We start from the raw sequence: 24,082 nt of genomic DNA, 5'->3' as shown, positions 1-24,082 counted from the left end.
ATGTGCACCAAAGACCTACTGCTGTGTTATTGCCCTTGAATCTCTTGTTTAATCATTAGCCTCATTGTTTAACATAGGTGAATGTGTATTGCAACTAAAGTGAGTTTAAACTGAGCGTCTAAGGGGTTTAACATGATTAAATTTGTTTAAATGACATATCAAACACTTGCCACTGACACGGGAAAGGGTCAAATCAGTCAAACACCATGGGCTGGTGTTGTTAACCTGATCATGTGACCGCCCATTTGCAAGGCAAATCCTTCACATGAACTGAGCAAATGAGAAAGGCGCTATACGATGCTCCTCTGTTTGCTCTTGTGACAATCATTTACATGGCACGAAACAGAAGTGGTTGTATTTAGCATTGGCCTGAGCATTGTTTGGAAGTCATTCATCATGTGTCGTAAAGAAACTCATGAAGCCATTTGTATAATTTTAATTCAGAACAAACTCAGCCTGTCCTGCGCCGCTGGTGTCCTTATGCTGTCCTTAACTTATCATAAAAGCAGTTTGTGGTCTTTTGGCATGGACTTGTAGCACTAGATACATCAATGTGATCATGCTGTGTGTGCCTACCATTGAGTCCTCGTCCGCGATGAAGACGGTGCAAGCCTGGGCCTGCATGAAGGACAGGATCGTCCCTGCGATCTTCCTCAGTAACACCTCCAGACACTGCTGCTCCTCGAAGATCAGACTGGCCAGGTCCAGCAGCACCTGCAAACGCGCACACAAACACAAATCGTCTACACATCTGTGTCTGTGCTGACTGGCAGAAACACACTTCCACACCCACCTGATTGCGCCTGTTCTCCAGCTGCGACGTCTCGTACAGCTGCGCGTTGTGCAGCACGATGCCCGAGAAGGCCAAGTAGGCCGAGAAGTCCTGTTGAGGAGGAACAGAGCAACATTTGAGCACCACAAAAAAAAAGGCTGGAAATAAGACGACAGAGGGATGAAAGATGAATTGAGGAAATTGAGGAAGGACACGTAGAGGTAGAAAAAGATAGATTGAGGTAAAGGAAGGAAGTTTTATACGCAGCATATCTGAAGGATCCGGTCAGGACAGTTCACAGTATAGTTCCGTTAACACATGTCAGTCAGTTCGTCCAGGTCTTAACCTTAAGAAAGTAAAGTAGTATTAGACTTTACTAACTTTTTCATCCTGCTCAGTGAAGGCGCCGTTCTCCCCACATTTCTTGTTGATAGCTTGAGCCACTCCAACTACCTGTGATGGGCAAAAAAAAATACGCAGGAATCATTGAAAGTGGTCACCTTTAGCCAAAAGCTGTGGGCAAAGAACCAGTGAACGGCTTGTTTCAATCCACTGAAGTCATACGTACATCGATCAGGCATAACATTACGACCACCTTCCTAGAACTATGTAGGTCTACCTTGCGCCTCAGAACAGTTGTGACTCATCAGAGAATAGACATGGGCCATCGGAGGGGGTCCTGTGGTGTCTGGCAACAGAATTTTGTTAGTGGGGGGCCTTTGGGTCCTATAGGGTGAAGGGGACCTAGTGAATTTGGAGGCCAGGTCAATGCCTTGTGCTATTCTTTGAACAATTTTTGTCTGGTCTAGGTGGGTGCTACACGTCTAAGTAAGGTCCACATGAATGAATGCCAGGTCCAAATATCTTCCAACAGAACGCTGAATTGTCACAACATGCTCAGTGTTATTCACTTCTCCTGGCAGTGGTTTTGTGGCTGATGGGTGCGTATATAAGCAGGTGGTGAGGTTTGGTTTCATGTACAAATGCATTTGCATTTGTGGAACTTTTCCACCTCCGCCATAAGTCAAAAAGGTTTTTCATTATCCAGTGAGGTGGTTTTAAATATGAATTATTTATGAACAAATGGAATGTGCATAAAAATAAGTGGATTGAAAAGCAGGTAGTTTGTCGATCAGTCCAACAGATTGAAATATCTTAACAACAAGAAGACCGTGTACAGACATTCATGGCTCCCAAGATGATGAATCTAATTCCTACTGACTTTAAAGGTCCCCTAACTTGTTCTCTACAACCGCCATTAAGGTTCAGATATTTCTTTCTCCTTTAGAATCATTGTGTATCTACTAAAGTGGTTTATGACCAAACATCTGCAAATAACATCATTATCAGCTACAGCTGTATATTGTGTTGAATGCCATTGGGCAAATGTTAGAAAGCTAACATGCTTAACTAAACTAACTATACCAAATAAAGCCTAACAGACTCACAAAGCCGATTTTTCAAATTAAAAGTTATCATCAAGTGCAAATTTCACTTGGAGCAGCATCTTATCTGCAGCTGGAATGTGCAGGTCATACAATATTGCTTATAATGCACGAGTCATCTTTAGGTTCTTTAAAAGAAGTTAAGCCTGCCTGGTATTCAGGCAGAGATTAGTGGAAAACTAAGCAAGCTAAAATTTTATTGGGCTGCCATCGAACTTCTGTCCAGGCTACAGCTGGTCCAAGTAGGTTCTGTTCAGCTCTTGGTGGAAAACAAAGACATTCAAAGACTATAGTACACATTAGTACGGTATAGTAACCAGTAAAACGCTGTCAGAAGGCTTTGCTCAGTAGATCATCAGACCTGGAGACAGACAGTCTCAGGTTTTATAAGTTTCTAAAATGTTAGAGCCTTTGCTTAGGCTCTCAAAACTAGAGGTGACTCAGTATGTAGAGCGGGTTTTATATGAACTTGGACCACGTGTCAAGTGTCCCTGAGCGAGACTCTAAACCCCAGTACCCAGCACTGGTGTGTGAATGTGTGTGTGAATGAGAGGGTAGATGCGTCATTATGCGTTTGTCTCACCTCTTCTCTGTGGTTCTTGATTGGCAGACAAAGGATACTCTGGGTTTTGTAGCCTGTGATCAAGTCCACCTCTGCGTTGAACCTAGGGTCCTGTGGAAATGAAGAACATGCAAATATTTTTGGGATGGAAATTTGCTTCTTGTCAGTCACATATTGTCAGTGAGTGTCTTTTGTCCCTCTTATTGTTAGTGCATACCCATAGTTCCGGTTTTATGTGTCAAATTTTTTACTCCACCACACAAAAAAAGATTGAGTGAGATTTCTGAGGGTGTTGCTCAAAGTCATTGCGTGGCATTAGCAGCTAACTAGCATCTACCTACAATGGTAACCAAGGGGGACTACAAAGACTTGAAACTGAAAGTATTTATTTCCTCACTGTGTAGGATCTTTTCCTGGTAATTGTGCTGTTAAAAACCATTAGCACCTCTGTCCTACTCCGGTGGAGTTGGGGAAAAGACACTCCAGCTCCATTAGCGCCGTCCCACAGAAAGCTTGAGATGTAAAGCAGTCAGTTAAGAGGTACAGAAACTCTCAAGGCCTCATCCGTATTCAGACCCTCAACGACCAGCTCAACCACATACACTCACCACAACTAGAGGGTCCAATTTGCATTAGGCAGCTGCTATTCTGTACCACCTGAACTGTAATGAATTTTCTCTCCGTTGTTCACATACTATAACCAAGGGAACCGCTGACATACATTTGTACTTTATTTATGAAGGGCTACGAAATAACTTCACAAACCAGAGATTAAATCCACTGATAATTCGCTATACTTCCATTAATGTTGGCTTGGCAGCTTTGTTCATGCCTCTTCCTTTTTTCTAAAGTGCTTAATGAAAAGACTGATCTTCGCATACTGGTTTGTGTATTGTTGCGTGCAGGGCCGTTGCGAGAGGACAGGCAAACTAGGCAACTGCCTAGGGCCCTGGATGCTGGGTATCCCCCCTTCTAGTGGTTGCTTGCTGGTGGATAGAGGGGGGCTCCTAGAGACTGCTGACATGCGGTTGGTAATCAATGATACAACTTGAAACCCCCTTGGACACAGCAACAATGGGAGTCTCCCTGATGGGGACAGTATGAATGTGTGTTACACTCTAAAGTAGTTAATGCCACTTTGTCCCAGCCCCACCAAGCATCAGAAAAGTTTAGTGTTCAATGCACAACAACAGTCAACACTAGATAGACAGTGGACCAGCTTGAAGCTTTTGAACTCTTGAGACATCTGCTTAATTTGGGTGAAGAAGAGGTATATTACAAAACGATACCAGTTTTGTTGCTGATAGTTGTGTATGAAAAACACTGTGTCTGTAATAAATTAGTACTGCCAGTGACAATGTTTATTTCTCCTATTAGCAATGCATTTGTTGTTAACATTGTTGCTAACATTGATGAATCCAACATCAAGGTGCCTCTTGCCTGGGGCCCCCAGACTGTCTTGGTTGAGGGAGCTCACCATCTTGACAAGTTTCTTAGTTTTACTGTTGTCTTCTTTCCAAGGCACCCCTGGGGAGATGGTGATGCATGTATTCAGAGCTGAGAGAACAGGTGGTGGTGTTGGAAAATAATTTAAAGTTCAATTTATAGTGAAATGCACTTTGGTAAATAATGCTATTTGATCGTTTTTGATGATTTTGTGAGTAGGCAACTCTAGTTTCATTTTTGGTACTGCACTGGGCCAACGTAGAACGTATGCTCCATATCCAAATCTATATCGTAGTCTAGGCCATAGCTGAATGTGCACCACCCCAGAAATATAGCTACACATCACAGAAACTCAGACCACAACAACAGTAACTGCTCCTACGCACAATCTACTCAGGTATCTTTTCTCTTTGCTCTATTACATTTTAAACTGAGCTTTGGCGTAGTGGTTAGAGATGTAGCTTTGAGAGGGAAGGGTTCCCAGGTTTGAATCCCCCTACGTCCACGAGTAACAGCACAAGTGAAAGCCCAGCCACTGCTTAATTACAGAATTTCTACGGGCTGCTGATGCCAGGACCTTATACCGCTTGCGGTCGACCGTTGTTTTAATTTTTATCACATGACGTTTATGCTGTGTGATCATCGTGGGTGAAGGAAAACTCGGCTGGCCCGTATCTGATCTTCGCCTCAAGCCTCATTCCAGCTGCTTCTCATCCTCACATCCTTACATGAACACATGCAGCTGCCAGCATTATGCAATGCAAAATTCCCCTCATCTCCCTAAACGCGCCTCACATCACATATTTAATTTTGCTAGCGTCGGGTATCAGTCACGAAAAGGCCAACGCCTTTGACGGCTAAAGAGCAAGGAATAGCTTCTGAAGGCTCAATTAGGTACCGACCGGTGGATGGAGGCATGTTTTATTTAAAGGACTGTTCTCCTGTTCAACTCTTCCACCCACCAGCTGACCTTTAAACACTCAGCTTCTCTCCGTCCAGTCCCATTATCCTCTAGACTGTGTTTTGTGTGTGAATACAGCCGTGACTAAAGGAAGAGCACTCCAGTGATTTTCCAGTAACACTCTAAAGACAATGGATCTTTTATTGTATTATAAAAAGGCTCCTTTTTCTTATGTCACCACATGATTCCTGCACATACTACATTCCGGGGTTGTCAATAGCTTTATACTGTCTACTGCAGAGGCCTTTCAGGTATTCTGGTATTGGATGCCAGACACACAAAGTACAGAGTGATAACAATGGTATCTCTAAGAAAAAGCAACGCCTGCCCATCCTATCCCACTTTCATCTATCTGTCAAGCTCAAACAAAACAAGAAGAGATTTTTAAACTGCACTTTCGAGATGACAGCAGCACTTCATGTGTCCTAGTTTTAAAAACGTCACATGACCAACTAGCAAAGGTTAAAATAATGGCGCACATGCCCCAATAATCTTTCAGGCATCCTCCATGAGGTAACCCAGATATTCTGCACGCTTCTGCAACTTTGGGCCATTGAGCATTACAAGCTCAGCTAAGGAGGTGGAGAGCTGAGGCCACCAGCCGATTTCCCATGGAGTAGACAGATGGGACAAAATAAACTAATCACAGAGCCCGTCTAGACTTTCTAAATGTTAACGGGGCAATTGCATCAAAATCTTGAATATTGTGCGGAGATTTGTGGTGCTGAGAAAAAACGAACTGTTCATCATACACCTGCTCCATGTCAATGTTTCGTCATGCAGGGAAATGCAAAGTTGGACAGGTCACCCACCCCTTGTAATAGGTGCTTAGCTAGGAACTTGACAGTCACTAACACTGAAGAGGACATGCGATGAATTTGCATCCGACTGAGTCACAACACTACAGGGAAAGATGTTTAACTTGAAAAGACTTTGAGTCACTTGAACTGAATGAGCTCGCTTTTATTCCCGTTCTTCTTTTTATTCACATAGAAGGTCGGACGGTACATTTTCTCCCAAAGACTTTTAAAGAATTTTGATCTTTCAGGAACGCAATCTACACAACCGTCGCCCGTTTCGCCGTGACTAACTCTGGCACAGTCCAACGCAAGTCTAAGTACAGCGAACTACACTCCAGAGCGAGAAAGCTTTTAGCTGTCGAAGTTTACATACACAAGTTTATTCCAAGAAAATGTGGCCGGATCAACGGAAATCAAAGCAGAACTCTCTATAAATGATAGATAAGTCCTGTATTTCATTCCCACAAGATTGCCATTTGAATGCAGCACAGTGGAAGCATTGATAAGGTCACCACCCCCCGGAGCCTCTCTGTAGATTGCTTGGGCTGCAACCATTGCCAGACACATAGTTAGTCTAGCCCATGGAGGGATGTGCTACTATAAACAGACAGAGGGGGGTTGTTTCTCTCTGTGCTCCTGAAATGTGAATCTGAAGTGTAATCCTGAGCAGACCAATAGGAAGCTAAAGATCCAATCAGAGGGCCGGGGAGTACCTCAGATTACACAGCATATCACATTCCACAGTAGCACACACGCATACATGCACATGGTGTGCAGCATATACACAAAATATACGGATAGTTAACAATGTGCGGATACACACCAATACACAACAACAAAAACAATGCACCTCGTTGCCAAATACTAACACCCTCCCACACAAACTAAAGTGCATGCTCATCTGAAGAAAAGAACACACCCATACACTTAACATTTCATATTCAAGCATCCATTTGTTATGCAAATACAAAAGTGCAAAGATGCGCACACACTCGAAAACCCACTTGAACTCTCAAGTGTACTTACTTAATAGATGCGGACACACACACACCACGTCAACTGGAGATAGGTGGAAGAACCCTTCAACCACTCTGTCTCAGTCTGTGCCATCACCATCATCTTCGGGTTGGCAGGCAACCAGATGGCAGGGCTACGATGCTACAAGGCACTGTTCTTTAGAAATGTACTTCAATGGACATAATGAATCAGAATCTCTCATCTTTTTGGTTTTCGAATAAACTTATGCTGAGTCCCAGGTACACAAAGACAGTTTAAAGGCACTGTAACAAACCTGAGTAGAGGCACTTCTTTAAAACAATTTTCCAGCATATATGGTGAGATAAAGCTTCGTGAACCAAAGCTCTTTTCACAATTTAATGAATTTAAAATAAAATGTTGCTACATCTACAAACTAACACATTGATGATTAATGTGTTGCCAAAGGCTCACATTCAGGGCAGGTCATAGGTTATCCGCTAACGCTAACAGGGGAACGGTACAAATCCTTTGGACAGTAGTAAACTAAAAACTTCACCAAACGAGAGAAAGAGAAGGATTTCATTGTCAAAAGCTATTAGATCTTTAGCGACTACATTTTCCTCCATTATCTCTCACAACATGCTGTGAAGTACTATTAAATGCTATTAACAACATTGATTTATATAGGCTAAACATATCTGCAGCAGCATTGATAAGTGTGCGTTGTGTTGTATTAGTTAACATTGTTGCTGTTGCGTGTTTTTTTTTTGTCCTTGATGTCAGTGAATGCACCATGCGAGAAACAGGCGTCATGGTAGAGCTGAGAGTCGAGAGCTGCATGTTAGAATAGTCAGACTGACGGTGTTTATGGTGTTGATGCTTCCTTGGTGTGAGATGTCACAGTATGTATTAAGATCAAGAATATTTATTTATAGTGTCGCAAATGTAATAATTATGATAACAACCTTTATTTAACCAGGTTTGGGTTACAGATAAACTCATGTGGTCTCATGAAATGCACGGGTTACTCTGATGTAAACATAACCTCCAGGTGTTTGATGCACATCTACAACTATTGTACAGACTGACACAGCATGTGAATCAAAATGTACTCCCTGTAATCAAATCTTCATCTATTTTACCTCGTAGTGACCCTTTAGTAATGCATACGTCTAGGCGAACATAATGTCAGCCTCTGTTCCTCACACCTGCTACTATTCCTACATCACTGGTGCTTTTTGCTCCAAATAGGAAAACGGGAGGAAAAACAGTGATGTCACCCCTCTTGTTTCTAATATCACTTCTGTGTTTGGACCTGGGAACAGCTGCTGACACCTTGAAACAAGACAGAATAGCAGAACAGGACACGCTTGATGACAGAATTTCCTTCATCGGCTGATTTACACTGGAAAAGGTGGAACTGTGTAATTCCACGTACTATATTTCATGCGCTGAATACAAATACTGCTTCCACGCCGCAGCTCGTCGCTGAGGAATATATTTTAACATGAGATTCAATACAAACACATTTCATTAAGGCCACATGCTTGCTATCTTCTGCCCATACACACAACATTACACACACAAAAAACAACACAATGCATCGATACGCTCACGTGCACATATAGTAGTCAATCTATTTCCATCCCATCTCCCATGCTAAAATCTCACTCACATGTTACCAGAGGACCAGAGGACACAAATAAAAGCTGAGAAGTAGACGGAGGAGTTAAAGGTTACTGGTTCAATATACCGAGGTCAAGGTGCTGAAATTCAATCTGCAACTACACATTTACTATTCTATTCATGCAGAAAGCTGATGTATTAAATGATATTTTTTTTATCAATCAGGAAGCACCTAAGCGTTCAAAATAGAGACAAACTTTCATATTTTTGTTGAATTATCTATTTTTCTTGAACTGAAGATCGGTTCAGTCATTGATTTTAGGAGAAGAGGAACCTGATCGATGAGCAGGTCACTACGATGAAACGGTCAGGGGTTAAAATGTCACCAGATACTCTGCAGCTACAAACTTAAAGAGAGAAAGAAGGAGGTTGTTTGACGGATGAACCCTCTAGAGAAGCACTTTGACCCGTGTGCCCTTCTTTGGTTCCTCCCGTCTGTGCCTTGTCAGCAGAACAGAGTACAACACACTGCAAACCACCTCATTACAGGTTCCAGTAGTTAAATTTAGAAGTACTGCCTTAGTCAACTGGTTGAGGTAAACGTCCGCTGAATGTCATTTTTGAAGTGATCAGATTGGTGTCAGGCTTAAGCCAAGCCCAATCCTTTATAGTTCTTTAATTTAGGTCTGTTATAAACCAAAACCATGTCCCTGAAGTCTTAAAACGTCTTCTTCTTCTGTTTTAGTGGCGGTTGGCTAGCGTCAAACCTGCCAAAAAAACTAAGAAGTAGAGGACCCAAAATCAAGTGACTAAACACATCTGCTGTGTGGAAGCACTTCACTCTGGAAAATTGCAATTTGCACACTAAAAAGGTCAATCAAAATGTAATTTTAACATATGTAAACCTGTGATAATAACACTAAAAAAAAACAAAGTTTGTCTCTTGACATGAATATATTATGTTTTGAATTCATCTACATTTGTTCATAATACAAGTCATTTTGATTTTTCATTAACAAGCTATATGTAAGTGGCTCAACAAATCCTCTTATGAAGACCCCTACTATACACACTTTTACTCTGTATTTACTCTGCTCCAACTTAACCCTAATGAATTCTGGGTAAATCCCACCAACCAACCAGCTCCACAAAAAAGGAAACTGGAAAAAGTGGGAGACTGGACTTTAAGGTAAGAATTAAGTTAATGTTAGTGATATGTTTGGTTAATTACTGCAGTCTGTCAGATCTTTCAGGTTTTATATTGTTGTAGAAATTAATTAAAGCAAAATAACTGGAGACTGTTGATGTAATTTGGAATTAGCAACAGCAAGTGGCTTCAAAAGACTTTTCATGTGAAACTAATGTTAGCAAGTTGTTTTAAAATAGTTGCTAACGTTTGCAAATGACTGTAATGTAAAGTAAGCAGAGATGTGTTTTTTACTCTATGTAACATTAGCTTATGGAGCTAACACCGGTTAGCCATTAGCTAACACCGTAAGCAAAGGGTTTACTGTACACCGATAAAAACACGGTGCTCCATCTACTTAAAAAAACGTAAACCAACTTTTTGCATCATTTTATCCCAATCGATCAAACAGTTGGTACAAAATTAATTATGTAATTATTTGATTTGATGTACGGCATTGAATACTACCAACAATACGCCCAGAACAATCAAGAAAAGGCTGCACCAAAACAACAAACACTGAACGCTAGGTTTAAAAGAAGAGAAAAGTTTCTTTGAGGCAGTGTCAAGGAGACAAATATTAGACAGTGTTAAACAGGTTGTGGAGTTCATGGCACTGGATGACCTGCTCATGTCAGACGTACAGCACACAGGTTTTCTGGAGCCAAGGTAGAAGATACCCTCTTCTACATGAGCTTCCTATGCATTGGACCTTATACAGTTGCACTATGCACATGTAATCTCAGAGAAAGGAAGATAACAAAAGTCTTTATGACATTCCAGATTAGGAAATTCTGTTTATTTAAGACTTTAAGAAAAATAGTGCACAGTGATTTTGCAGAATATTACGTCAAAGTGAAGGATTTTATTCCTTTTTATGAAAAATGTTGTCATCTATGACGTATAATTTGTTGAATAAGGGAAGTTTAGACCTTTGACCCAAAATGTTACAGATGAACGACGCCAAAACTAAATGGTGCGAGATCCTCACCTCGTAAGCGTTCTTGATGTTGAGAGGTTGCCCCGTGGCGGCTACGTGCCCCACGATGCCTTTGTTCCACTCGAGTCGGATGCAGTTACTGGACGACTCCTCCAGTGTGGATCCCTCGGCCACGTCGAACAGCCGGCTGACCAAGAACTTCCTGTTGGAGCTGTCCTCGCCCACCTGGGCAGGAAGATGAAACGGCATGTTATATTACAGCGTTGATAGTGGCCATCGTAGATGAAAATGGACTGTTATTGTGAAAACACACAATCACCAGGCAAACGTAGAGGAACAATAACACTTATACCAATAGATTTACTGAAGGTATTACTAAACCAAGAGATTTTATGTGTTCTTTGAAGTGAAATTAAGGTTTTATATATGTAACACATACAATTAAAACTCTGCAGTCATGCTAACAGTGCTGTGCGACTATCCTGCACAGAAATACTTTGAGCTGGATGCAAATAATCAAGCTTCAGTATTATATATGACTAAATGATAACACACCCACTATGACCAATATTTGCTAGAGATCTGACCATAAAGCAATGGTTTTGGACAAACTGAAATGTTCACCTGATGAATACAGTGAGTTGGTAGAACATTTCCAGCGTTACTGAGGATTTTTCATCGATTACTCACAGTTAAAACGTCAGGTTTAGTCACCTTCAACCTACTATTTTGAATTGAAAACCGACACCCTATGCAGACTTTAAAATGTGGCTTTAAATTCGAATTAGACTCTAGTAGTTTGCACACTCTGCTTTACGTGTATCTAACATTTTAAGCATATTGCATGCTAAAAGAATGAAAGCTCCTGTCACAGATTGTTTTGATGTGTCTGTGTTGATCTTGCAACCAGATCTGTTAATTTGGTTTCACACCTCATCCTGGGAATGTGTTTAAAATATATGAATGGACAAAGGATATGTACAGAATAGAGGTTTCAGAATCAAATAATACATTTATAATACAATACAATTGACTAATAGAACTACCTCTTCCTTTCTAAGAACAAGATAGGACCATGTAGAGCTGGAGCTAGGAGCTAGTCAGCTTAACTTAGCAGGAAAAAATATTGCCTTCAAATAGGAACCCATATGAACCCAACTCTTGTGTGTCATCTATGACCTCATGAGTGGAAATGTTCTGAAAGCTCAGAGTTCAGGAATTGTCGCATTTCTATTTTTAGAAATAGTAGGGGTCAAGGAAGTTAGTTAATACTGTATATCATTAGCGTGATTCTATGTTAAGCTTGTTGCAAACTCCACAAGAAGCAAGAATTTTGCTCTTGTTCTCGAGGTGAGCAAAAACAAGACCAAAGTTCGTTCAGGTCAGGTCATTTATGCTTGATGAGAAACTCAAGTGCCGAATGCCAGGGAAGTCCTCATAGGGCCCTCCCGCTGCAGTATACATGACACACAAGGGACACTTTTCCTATCATTTTTCGGCTGTCGGCCAGTTGTTTTGACGTCCATGTCCGTCGGATCGTGCCGTTCACTCAGCATGCACCCACGCACAGAATTCTGATCTCTACCCAGGAGAGATTAGCGGTCACAGCGTCACTGTGGTGTCCACTTGGATACCAAGCATTTTGTATACACAACTTTTCCATGTTATATTAACAATCTCATGAGCTTAAGCTGTAGCCAATCCTAGTTTTGGTTTGTTTAGATTTCTTCTGAAGGAAAGAAACCAATACATTTGGTCTTATTTGTTACTAACTTGTGTTTTCTGTGTGGCTTTATATGCATATTTGTCCTGTTACTGGACTCACACAGTGAAATAGTCATCAGGGATTTACACTAATCGTCCTTCATGAAAGTGTAATAACATACTAAAGTACTGTATGTGTAGCGAATTCTTAGCACATTTGCAGGACACTTGATTTATTTGATGACACACACTTACATTTTCCCCCATAAGCTCTTCAATAAACAAATTCATTCACTATTTTGGGACTGATATTTATCTTACTGGTTTTTCTCACCATACAAGGACATTAAGTTTCATGGTGCTTGTGTTAAAGGGCATACTCGAACTAGTTATAGTGGTTAGAATGAAATGATGGCGTGAAGCACACCCCTTTCGAACCCTACCAGAAACAGTGAATAGCGGTCTGCGACGATCAGCTCATTGATGTGGAGGAAGATCTTGTGGCAGAGTGCTGTCACATCCAGATGACTGGACACGTCCTTCACCAGCTCCAGCAGCCGGGCGCAGCGGTCACCCCCGCTACCACCTCCATTACCACCTCCCCCGCTGACACCACCCTCACCCATCACAGAGCCCCGGAGAGGGACTGTTTCGCGGTCAGAGTCACTCAGAAACGTCAGAGAGCCCTCGGAATCTTTCACAACAATGGGCCTGAGCGGGCGGTCAAACTCCGAAGCCGAGATTTTGCGAGTCGGGGTGCCGGGGGCCGGGCTAGAGACTGTGGCAGGGGAGGGGCAACGGTTGTCCAGGAGGTTTAGGGTGGGTGGCAGGATGGTTAAGGCAGAAGTGGGGCAAGGGTCTGTGGTGGACTGGTGGGTTCGCTGCGGTGGAGGATTTTCTTTGGACGCCGATGGCTGGATGGTTTGGACGCGCTCAGAAAACCAGGCATTCACCATCTCCCTGTTGAAACAGACAGGGAAATGTATCAGAGTCTTTGATATAGTTATTCTGCATCTGTGCTAATGTGTACATAGTGTTTCAGAACTGTCAGGCATGACTGCACGGCTTGGCCCGGGCTACTAAATTATCTCTGAACCAGCAGCCTGGACTTTGGATGAGCCCAACCCAACCTTAACAGCAGATCCTTGTAACTTTTCTGTTAAGTTGTAAATCGGAGGCACCGCAAATCACATCCGGCAACACCGTGTGGTCAACGGTCACAGTCCCTCCTTGGGCCAATGGTACTCACCAGTCCTAATGGGAGTAGAGATGCTCTAACTTTGCTGTTTGGTCATAACTTTTCAGCTGTTGTCAAAGTCCATCAGGTCTTTACATCCACCCATTTCTCCTACACCCAACACACTGACTAACAGTTCAGTTAAGGTCTAATACACCCCACACCTTGACGTGCACTATTGTTACCACATAAACAGAATTATTCATTTGCATACTAACGCTCTTTCTATCTCTGTATTTAACCCGTCCATTTGTACACACAAGGAGCACATTTGCAGCCAACTGAATGCCAACCTGGTAGTAGTCCCTGGAATGCATTCCAGCCATGGGTTTGCTAACATCTAGTCCACAAGCTCCCCTTCTCCACACAGAGTATACATTGAAGGAATGAGTACAGACACCACACTGGTTGCCAGGTAGGGCACGACTGGAGCTGCATCTCTAATCAACCCCCCGACATCCCACAAGAATACACATTCTCATCTGCTCCTGTACCAAAACAGAGGCGCCCATCATCATTTGCCTACTGAATTCAGGCATCAAATAGAGGCAGAACAGGGGCACACTGGCACTATTATACACTTCATATAATATTGTTTTCTCAGTCAGCACATGGCCTTGACCAACTTTCGTGGTAATGACGCTCATGTAACTACATAACCAATATGAATAAACTGAATAGCTTTTTTCCTTGAATAAATCGCCAGTGGTAGTATGAATAGGGGCCCAAAAATGTTTAAACTATAAATTAGCATTTCAATTAAAAGACATGATACAGATCCATTGTCTGTTACGTTCATAATTCTGTCACAACACACAGATGGACTGCTTTGAATCCAGAACAAAGAGGCCCACGTGGTCCGATAGCTCATGATCGGAGCTCCCATCCATAACGTGATGATAGGTTTACCTGGAAATACAGAGATCATTGAGACACTTCAATCCAAATAAAATGACTCTCAGAAATTTTACCCAACCAACCAACTACTGGAACAGTCTCTTCTAGGAGATATGGCCTCAGAGGGGGTTTTATTGAGGTCAGGGTTGCAGAGCTGTCAAACCAAAGAGCACAAAACATGTTGGAGAGTCTAAGTAGACCGTATTTTAACACCAGACACACCAAAATGGCCACCGTTGTTCATAGTCTGTAGCATTCTATTTAGCTGCATTTCTTTCTTTCTTCTTTATTTATTTCTTCTTAAATCAGTAATACTGGACTTATTAGAGTGTTAACAAAAGTCTCGACTGTATTGCACAAAGAAAAGTTTTTATTACTCTTGAAGAATGTGTTGGACGATGTGGTTGAATCTAAATGAGCTTTGCTTGCTTGAGCTGAAGGTAAATGTACCTGCACGTCCCTCCACCACCTCCAAATCACGTCCTCGCTTAATATTTCTGCACAATCTGAAAAGGTTTTTACTAAATGATGACAGAAGCTAGTAAGGTAAAATCTATCTTTCAGCCTTTGAGCAGCAGATAACAAGCGGCTATAAAACAAGCTGAGTCCAAAAGAAATGTAAAATAAAAAAAGTGGGTATTTGAAAGAAAAGTTAAGGAATAGAAGATACAATCAGACTAGCACAGAATTAAACATACCGATAAGTCACAACATTAAAACCACTGACGGGAGAAGTGAATAACATTGACCATCTTGTGACAATGCAGCCTAGACCAGACCAGGCCACGCTCCCCACCACATAGCAATGACAAACCTTGATTGCAGCAGCCGTCCCCAACAGGATGCAGCCTGACACAGGCACACACACAAAATGGTTTAGGAACAACTACCAACATCCTGTTGCCAGACACCACAGGACAACCTCAGAAGGCCCATTCTCTGATAAGTCACAACCGTATTGAAGGAAAAGGGGAAACCTACACACATATTTAGAAGGTGGTCATAATGTTATGCCTGATGGGTGTAAACACTGATGGGAAACACCAGCGATAGAGGAAGCAAAAATATAACAATGATTATATTCTTAACAGCCATCATTACATTACACAATCCCAAGGCTATGTCTCAATCTGTTTTTTTATTTAGTGTGTGTGTGGGTCATGACTCCTTGTTGTGTCAAATGTGACTATTCAGCAAGTGGACCAAATATAATGTGAGTGCGTGTGTGTCAGACAGGGTGCGTGTTTGTGTGCGAACAATGAAATTTAATGCGATTATGGAGAACCTCTCTAATCAGCCAACACATTGTCTGATCGTGCCACCCACACACACTTCAAGTGTGCACTCTGTTTCACCTCGAGCTCTCAAACGGGACAAAGGTCACGCGACTCATTCGGTTTTCATTCCCGGGTTTAAAAGGGCTCTCTTCACCTGAGCGACAGGGCGGAATGGAGACGCACTGATTGTCTAGATGTGGCATCCCAAGGTCCGGATCCAGGGTGATACGACTTCTGACTGCAGCATGTCAGAGCCGGTAAGGTTGAGTCGTCCTTACGCCATCTCCCGTTGAGCTGCCGGCCTCCCCACAGGGTCGACCCTAATGCATCCAGAGGAGCTGTGGCTGAATCAATACCTCTCTTTAAGAAATGCCCCTCGACTAGAACGACGGAACGGCGGATGTGTGCAAACCCTCGTGCGCCAAACTTTCTTTCATGATGGGGTAAAGAGGCATACGTCTTCTTCTGACATGCTTTTGATGGAAATATTCCAAGATGTAATGGGATGTTTTGCAAACTACATGAAGCTATCATGTTGGTTTGAGTGGATAAATGGGTCTGAAGGGGTTTCTTACTAAAACAAATAAAGACCTAAAGTGTCTTGTCAAAGTGCTGCCAGGCTGACGAAATACCCAGATATGTCTTGAGTAGCTGCCAGTGCTTGGGAAAAGCCTGATTTGGAATTTGTATGTGCGTAACAAATTAAATGGCTAATTTGCCCCGAGCCACACTCTCCGAGGTCTGAGGCAGGCAACAGAAATAAAGTGCTTTCATTTACGGCAGGGGTGCCCTTAAGGAAGGCTCGTATAATTATCACCAAGGAGCCATTGAGCAGTAAGTACTCAGAATTAAACAGAATCACTGGTCTCAGTAAAAGTTAATGATTAAAAGGGTCCTGTGCAACTCTCTGGGAGCTGTTGCTGATTGGGAAGTGGATGCTGAAATGAAATCACGCTGAGCTGCCAGAGAGAGAGGGTGCACTGCAGCGGCTGTGACATCCGGAGCCCTGCAGGTAGACCTCCCTAGCCCTAACCCTAACCCTCGTCCGCCTCCACTTGGAGAAGAGGTTTACTGTTAGAGAGGACCAGTCCTATCTGAGTAGAGAGGTAAAGTAGTACCTATCATGCAAACAATCTAAAACTAACAAAGGGAATAGTGACTGGCAGCCTGGCTGCACAAATGACAAAAATGACTTTATCTGCAGAGAAATCCCGCAGGAAACTATTCTCCTACTCATCGGGCTGCACGCAAACTGACCCCTCCACCCGGTCCCAGCGTTACCTTGACGCCTTCCTGATAAAGTAGGAGTGGGTGAACTCCAAGTGGTCGTCCAGCCACGCTTCCATCCTCTCGCTTTCCGGAGAACAGCCGTCCTCCATGGCGCAAAAGGCGACGACGACAGCCGAGTCTCCCCACCGTGCGCTCCGGTTACCGTCTACATCTATGCGCGGGGAGGAGGGGGAGTGAGGAGGGGGCCCCGGTACCGAGTAACGTGTGCGGAGAAAGGAGAGGAAGGGAGAGGGTGAGGGAGAGAGAGAGAGAGAGAAAGAGAGAGGGAGAGAGCCCCTCGCAGACCGGTCGCTCGGTTAGGACGCGCGGATCATGAAGCGGTATCTGTGCGCTTCCTACTTGGTGAAGCGACTATTGGAGAGAGAAAGAGAGAGAGAGAGGGAGAGAGTGAGGGAGGGAGGGAGGGAGGGAGGGGGGGGGGGGGGGATAATGGAATACTGTTATTGTAATAGAAAAAATGCGTACCACGCTACCGCACAATTGGCACAATGCACGCAGTAGTGGAAAGTGCTGCCGTCCACATGCGAATATATTGATTTAAATTACTCGGCACTGCATATTAATACATTAGTATGGGCATTCAGTAGTTTTACAGCTGGAATTAATGTGGAATTTATCTCCATATAACAGATCTGGTGAAAAAAAAAAAAAAAAAAGCACCATGTACACCGATCAGCCACAACATTAAAACCACTGAGAGGAGAAGTTACTGACCACCTCGTGACAATTCAATGTTCTTCTGGCCTTTTGTACCTGGACATGTACCACCCAACTAGACCAGTCCAGACACCCCCACAATATCCAAAAGTGATCAAGTATCCGTGGGATGATCCCCAGAGGCCCCTCCCCTCAACCCATAGGATCCAAATCCCTGCTGACAATATTCTGTTTCCAGACACCACAGGACACCCCGAGAAGGCCCATGTCCAGTCACATCTGGCAACAAGGCAACAAGGGAGACCTACACAATATTAGGAAGGTGAATCACGATGACACTGGATTCTATATCACGATGGCGATGGCCAGATGCGGCATGAAATTGCCAGACTCGACTCTTATCGGAACGTGAGCGCGGCAGTCGTCTAGATTTCTTTATTTGGTGTCTCTCAACAGCTACAGAGAAGAAGAAAAAAACCCAGCTTTCCTCAGGAACGGTTAAAGCATTCTTGAATCCTTTCCCTGTCAATATTTTTTTATAACAATCTTATCAAGATTGTCGGCAGGCATTTTGTTGATAACATTTATAACAACGTCCCCGTTGCTCTCCTTTCTATCACCACATAAAGCCAAACAATTTGATGATTGGCTCTGCAGGTTTTTGGCGTATTTTGAGAATAACTGGTTCCCAAATCTTTGGTCTGGCTTCCACGCCAGGACAGAGGAGAGGCGGTCATACTCCTCATCTGAGCGCCATGGGGTCAAATTCGAAATGGCTCTGATTAGTTGTGCGACTATCCAGTTGCAAAGAGAAGTATTTTCTTTCTCTGAATTGGTTGAAATACGCCACATAATGAAAGCTGCCATGGCTATTAAATGTGGAGCATTGCATTGTGGGATTGTTGACAGGAAGCCACTTGTTTTGTTTGGGCGCTTCCTGTTTTATATCCAGATGCCTTCACTTCTTCCTCGTGGTTGCTGCCCCTGATTGTAAGCCCCGCCCCCATGTATTTCACCTGTATCTTGTTGTTCCTCTTGTGTTTAGCTCTTTGTGACCGTTTCTTGTGTTCTTATTTTGTCTTTTGAGCCCTCGTTTACCAGTTCCTTGTTTCATTCAGAAGTGATGCAAGATTTTTAGTTTGCATCAAGCTCACGCATTTTCCATCGTGACAGCACGTCTTTGTTACAGTTTCAGCAATGCCCTTTCGACCTCCACACCTACAGCATCTTAGATCTCAGATAACCCAATAGACCACTAGGACGCCACAGGATTTATTTATTTTAGAGCCCAATAACTGTGGCTCGGGACACGTTAGCTTTGGGATGTTGCTCCAGCAAATGGACACTAGACAAATGCAGAAGAATGTAATGCCTTAACAGGGATAAACAGATGTTTCACACAAAAGCTAAATAAACTCGTGCAGTGAGACACCGACCAAGTTTGCACCTGATGCTTATTTATCCAGACTTTTCCACTGAGATGCACACATTATTTCCAGGAAGTTATATTATATTAGTAGAAATTCTCACCTCTTCCAGGTTTGAGCAGGAGTCAAAAATTACAACACAGAAGGGACGATAATGGACGAAACTGACAGATATCTTCGCCGAGAGGAGATAGTTCATGAATCCCGCCTGCACACTTTAATTAAGATGTTAATTCAATTTCACAATAAACCTTAGCCGTGATTAACTTTTCAATTATCCCGAGAACCACATATCTGGGGATCTGGAGGGGGAGGGGGAGTGGGGGTCTCCGGATTTTATTGACAAAGTCTAATGGCTTTCAGATTCTGTGTCCTCCCCGCCTGGACACTTGGCCCCCCGCCGCCGGTGGTGGTGGTGGTGGTGTCACCTTACCAGCAGATGGTGGCTGGTCGTCCCGAGGGTAACACACCCCAAACCCCCTCAGAGCCTCCCACCACCCCCCTACAGCACAGGCAGCCAATTGGGGATGGGTTCTCTTGTCAGGCTAATGGTGCACTGGGCAAAGGGGGGCTTCTTTGCTTTGTGATTCTATAGTACCCACACATTTCCATGGACAACAGATATGAACAATTACCTTTAGGATTAAACGCTGTTAACGCTCTTATTGGACATGTGTCGTCATGCGGTTTCTTTAATGTGCCTCTTAGATGCGTAGAAACTCTTTGCAAGCACCATCCTATTTGTGCAAGCTTATAAAAGTATCAAGCACACCTTTTTCTAAGTTATAATATTCCACACCTTCCACATATCTGTGACCACCGCAACCTTTAGCAAGACACACATCCACAAAGAGAAATGCCTCAGGCTCTTTGACACCTGAACTTGTTGTTAATGTGTTCCAGAGCCGAGCTGGTCACAACTTGTCCGCACAACTCAGCTGTCTCTGCGCACCTCTTCCTCATCGCTGACCACAAAGAAAAATCACGATTAAAAAACTCAGAAGACAGCTGTCATAGCCGTTAGATGAATTTTACAACAGTGGACGTGGTAGACAGAAAATGTGCCAGCAGGTGCTGTGCAACAAAACAAGACAAAACACAATGCCTCATCTAAACGGAACCTCAGGTACAATTTTTCATTGTAATTCCCCACAACCGCCCCCGCCCCACGCTTCTCTTTGTCCATCCCCTGTGGTCGGATCAGAGCTGACATAATTGAAAGGCTGTCTCTGAGTAGGTGCGTTTGTGTGTTTGTGTGAGCTGAGACGTGTTGTCTTGATGCTTGTGAGCCGGAATGAAATGTTATTTTAAACCAGGTGTTCAGGGCTTTCCCCGCAGTGTTGGACAAAACAAAAAAATTTAAAAAACATAGGCTAGTGAGTTTATGGTGCGACAATAATTACCAATATATATATATATAATAGTTAAAGTAGTCTAACCTTAATAAGAAACAATAATACAATAAGAGTGAGTCTATAAATGTCCAAGAGCAACAAACACATCATTAATTATCACGATAACTAATCATTAACAACAAATTTCAGCTTTAGAATATCTAAGTATCACTTTCCTTTTCTCAACACTGAGATCTCAAGGCATAACCTACGCACGTAGCCTGCGATTTAAAATCCATTTAAAATTATGTGCTGTAAAAACGCCACCCAAGTGTTAGTCGCCCCTATGTCATTTTTTGCTTCACTTTCAACAATGGGAGCTGAAACTTTTGCCGACATTTCGTCATAGAGCAATGTCAGAAGACGAGTCGTGCAAATGTCAGTTAACCTTTCCACGGTGTGCTCCATCTCTACTGGTCTAAAACTATCATTAAGACAATCAATTAGAAAACTGCAGAGATGGAGAAGCAGTCGGAAATATTAAAGCGGAAACATGCTACTACCAAGCACATCAATCACAGCTCTCGCAGTCTACACTGGCGTAACATTTCTGGGGAGGTCCGCGTAGAGTGCATCTGTCGGAGGCATCAGTCATCCTGTTGGAATTAACTTCACCAGGTCTGTCTCTGAACAAACTGTTGCTCTCAGGGTCCTCAGTATGAGCTTAACATGGTGGTCAATTGACTGATCTGTGCAGCGTGAGCATAACAATGACACATTCTGGCTCTGGGATTCAAATATAGTTGAGTTAACTCATGGAAAATTGCGCAGCGCCTGTCACTTTATTACAGCTGGACATGGTGAAACTTTGAGACACCAACTGGCAGGCGGTGAAAACGTGGTTTCCAAGAGTGTGAGTACCCCTGACGTAAATGGACTTCGGAGAGTAATTGTTTGGATCACTGTGCGTTCTGCACCAAACAGAAAAGCAACAGTACACCCTTAAATGGAACCAGCGTCATGGCAGAACGGTGCTGAACTTTGACCAAATGACAAAATATGTTTCTAGTTCGTTTCGCCTCCGACCAGACGCCGCTTTCTTTCCCACGTAGTTTGTCAGCGCTTCATATGACACTGCTGTTTTTAAAGCTTTGTCTAGAAATAGGAATTCCCCTGGAATGGTTGCTGACAGAACTCACGGTCAGAAGTATGCAACAAGATCCAGGTCAATGATAAATTTGAACTATCCGATAAAGCCCAGTCTTACCGTCGTCATCGGGAAAACATTCCAGTTCATTTTGTTCCCCTGGGAGCGTGCGGAAAAGGTAAGAGATTTAAAAGGTCTAAAGGTGTCGCTTCCTCATTAAACGACACGCAGTAAAACCTCTGATGGATAACGCAAAGAGGTCACTGCTGTAAACCAGTCTGTCTGAGCTGCTATCAGATAACCTACAAGCAATTTCCACACACAGTCCCAGTGCAGAGCCACGCACACTATCAAATGCAAATGACTATGCACTGTACTTGCGCAGTATACAAATTCGGTTCATATCCGGTATTTGTTCCATTATGTGAATCCACCTAAAGGGTTTCTAATTCGAGTTTGTCAAACGTAGCCACCGTTAATGTGACAAACTACACCCGTGGTTACTCTGGTAGGGGCGCCTTTAATGTGCGTGACTTAATGCACCCAATATAAATAGACTAAGATCTGTTTAGTTAAACGCAGCAACAGCAAAAAGAACAAAGACAACAGAGAAGAGGTCCAAGATAAAGTCTGGGACCACGTTTGCCAAAGGAAATGCTCAGAAATACGTGTTAATGACGCCGAGTCAAAACTGAACGTTCAAGGCTCCGATGGAATGACTCCATCCGGACTGCAAGGAGGGGTGAAGAAGAAAAGGGAATGTCACAACTGACATGGATTGCGAAAGGAGAATTTGGATTTAGCCGTGAAACGGTGCAGTCCGCGCAGTACTTAGGAAGAAGCTAGCTTAAAGAATTCAACCAAAACAAAGACTTGACAGCTAGTCTTGGCTTTTCCAGAGACTAACAATCATTGAGTGCCTATGAGATCATACACAGACAGAAAAATAAAAATGCCAGCTTGTGTGGATGAAAGCTTTGTTGGATGAAAACACACCACAGCTATTATTATAGAACCTGACTGAGTCCGTGCCCAGCTAAGCGACGGCACACCGGATACTGACACACTCAAGCTAAGTTGTTAGGTGAAGTCACTGTGAGGTGTCCAACCAGACATGTGCCGTTCAATGTGTCATCACACGCTGTAAGATAAGAGAGTACTTTATTGATCCTCATTAGGGAAATTCAAACGATTGTCTTAGAGGATTATCATATGCTGTAACTATACTTTAACTCATCATCACATAAAATAAGGCACATGCACCATGTACATGCGTTACGTAACACAATCACGAGCGTCTGCAAGCATGCATGCATCCAAAGATGTATGATTCACAAATAATGTCTCTCGCACACATATTTGTGCGGCTGTCTTCTGTCTTTGTGAGGAAGCACTGAGCCCTCGTGCCAACGCTCACCCTTACATAATTCTAACCTTTTCCCTAAAACCACATCTTAAACCACAGAGAGCTCTCTGAAGTGGTGCGACAATGTGAGGACCGGCCAAAATGTCCTCACACTCTTGGTCCAAAATTTGACACAGGTCCTCATAAAGTTAGTTGCACTAGCACACACACACACACACACACAGGGAGCATGGTTAATCCGGTGGGCATATTTCTGCTCATTCTTTGCTGTGTCTGTAGACTTTGCCCTCGGGCTTTTCCGCCTGGAGCCGCTCAGTAAACAAGTTTGAAAGAAGGAAATAAAAATCTGACCGGGCTATCAGACATAACTTAACAAGACTTGACTCTCTGTCTGTCGCTGGGACTTGCCAAAAGAAACTTTTCTGATGTTTAAACAATATAAGTAAGAAAAATCTATACAGAAAACTAGCACTTCAGATTGAATCTGCAGCTAAAAGAGCCAAAAAAAACCTGACTGTCGCGCAGAACAATGAGCCACAACCTGACCCTGCCAAGGACACTAAGGCTCAAAAATCTTCAGTCGAGGAGATAAAAGCCTTCTTTTCAGCATCACCTCAGATCCTGAAAACAGGGCTGTTTGTTAGCAGAGCTATGTTTAATGGCTTCCCTCCATCCAGCAAATGTTTGAGGAAACACAGACGCATGTCTGCACAGTGTCAGCACAGAGCGGGGACAACAGGAATAAATCTCACAAGAAGAGAGCGAGAACACTGCTCCGCTTTTAGCACAGATTCACTAGTCGTGCTCAGAAATGACCGTGGTGCCCTGAGTAGTATATAAGTAAAGTGACAAATGGAAAGAAATTGATATAATCTGTTCTTATTCTTGTCGTGGAACTGTTGGGAGCTGAGCGCCACCGTAGTGTCTGGCTTGAACTAACGGGCATACTCTCTCAACAAACACCGCTTTCTCAGTGTGCAAACAGCAGCCTGGGAGAGTCTGAATATAGAAGATGAATGCAGGGGTCAGT

At 43.1% G+C, this 24,082-nt stretch overlaps 1 protein-coding gene across 6 annotated transcripts in view; it reads right to left on the bottom strand.

The window, feature by feature from the left end:
* Positions 1-24,082, bottom strand: part of pde5ab (phosphodiesterase 5A, cGMP-specific, b) — an 81,036-nt gene that overhangs the window by 41,050 nt on the left and 15,904 nt on the right. For 3 of the 6 annotated variants that reach the window (XM_047602453.1, XM_047602433.1, XM_047602443.1), the window contains exons 2-8: positions 17,113-17,472; positions 12,864-13,380; positions 10,768-10,941; positions 2,801-2,890; positions 1,154-1,225; positions 794-883; positions 577-714 (exon numbers count right to left, since the gene is read on the bottom strand). In XM_047602453.1, the coding sequence (XP_047458409.1) occupies positions 577-714; positions 794-883; positions 1,154-1,225; positions 2,801-2,890; positions 10,768-10,941; positions 12,864-13,380; positions 17,113-17,210 (1,179 nt within the window). In that variant the 5' untranslated portion in view covers positions 17,211-17,472. Of the gene's footprint in view, positions 1-576; positions 715-793; positions 884-1,153; positions 1,226-2,800; positions 2,891-10,767; positions 10,942-12,863; positions 13,381-17,112; positions 17,473-21,806; positions 21,854-24,082 lie in introns of those variants that run through there. The other 3 variants (XM_047602463.1, XM_047602471.1, XM_047602479.1) reach the window with 2 other exon arrangements.

This window comes from Mugil cephalus, chromosome 1 (assembly GCF_022458985.1).
Source record: "Mugil cephalus isolate CIBA_MC_2020 chromosome 1, CIBA_Mcephalus_1.1, whole genome shotgun sequence".
Classification (NCBI taxonomy): Eukaryota; Metazoa; Chordata; class Actinopteri; order Mugiliformes; family Mugilidae; genus Mugil; species Mugil cephalus.
This window is presented reverse-complemented; position numbering and strand designations above follow the sequence as displayed.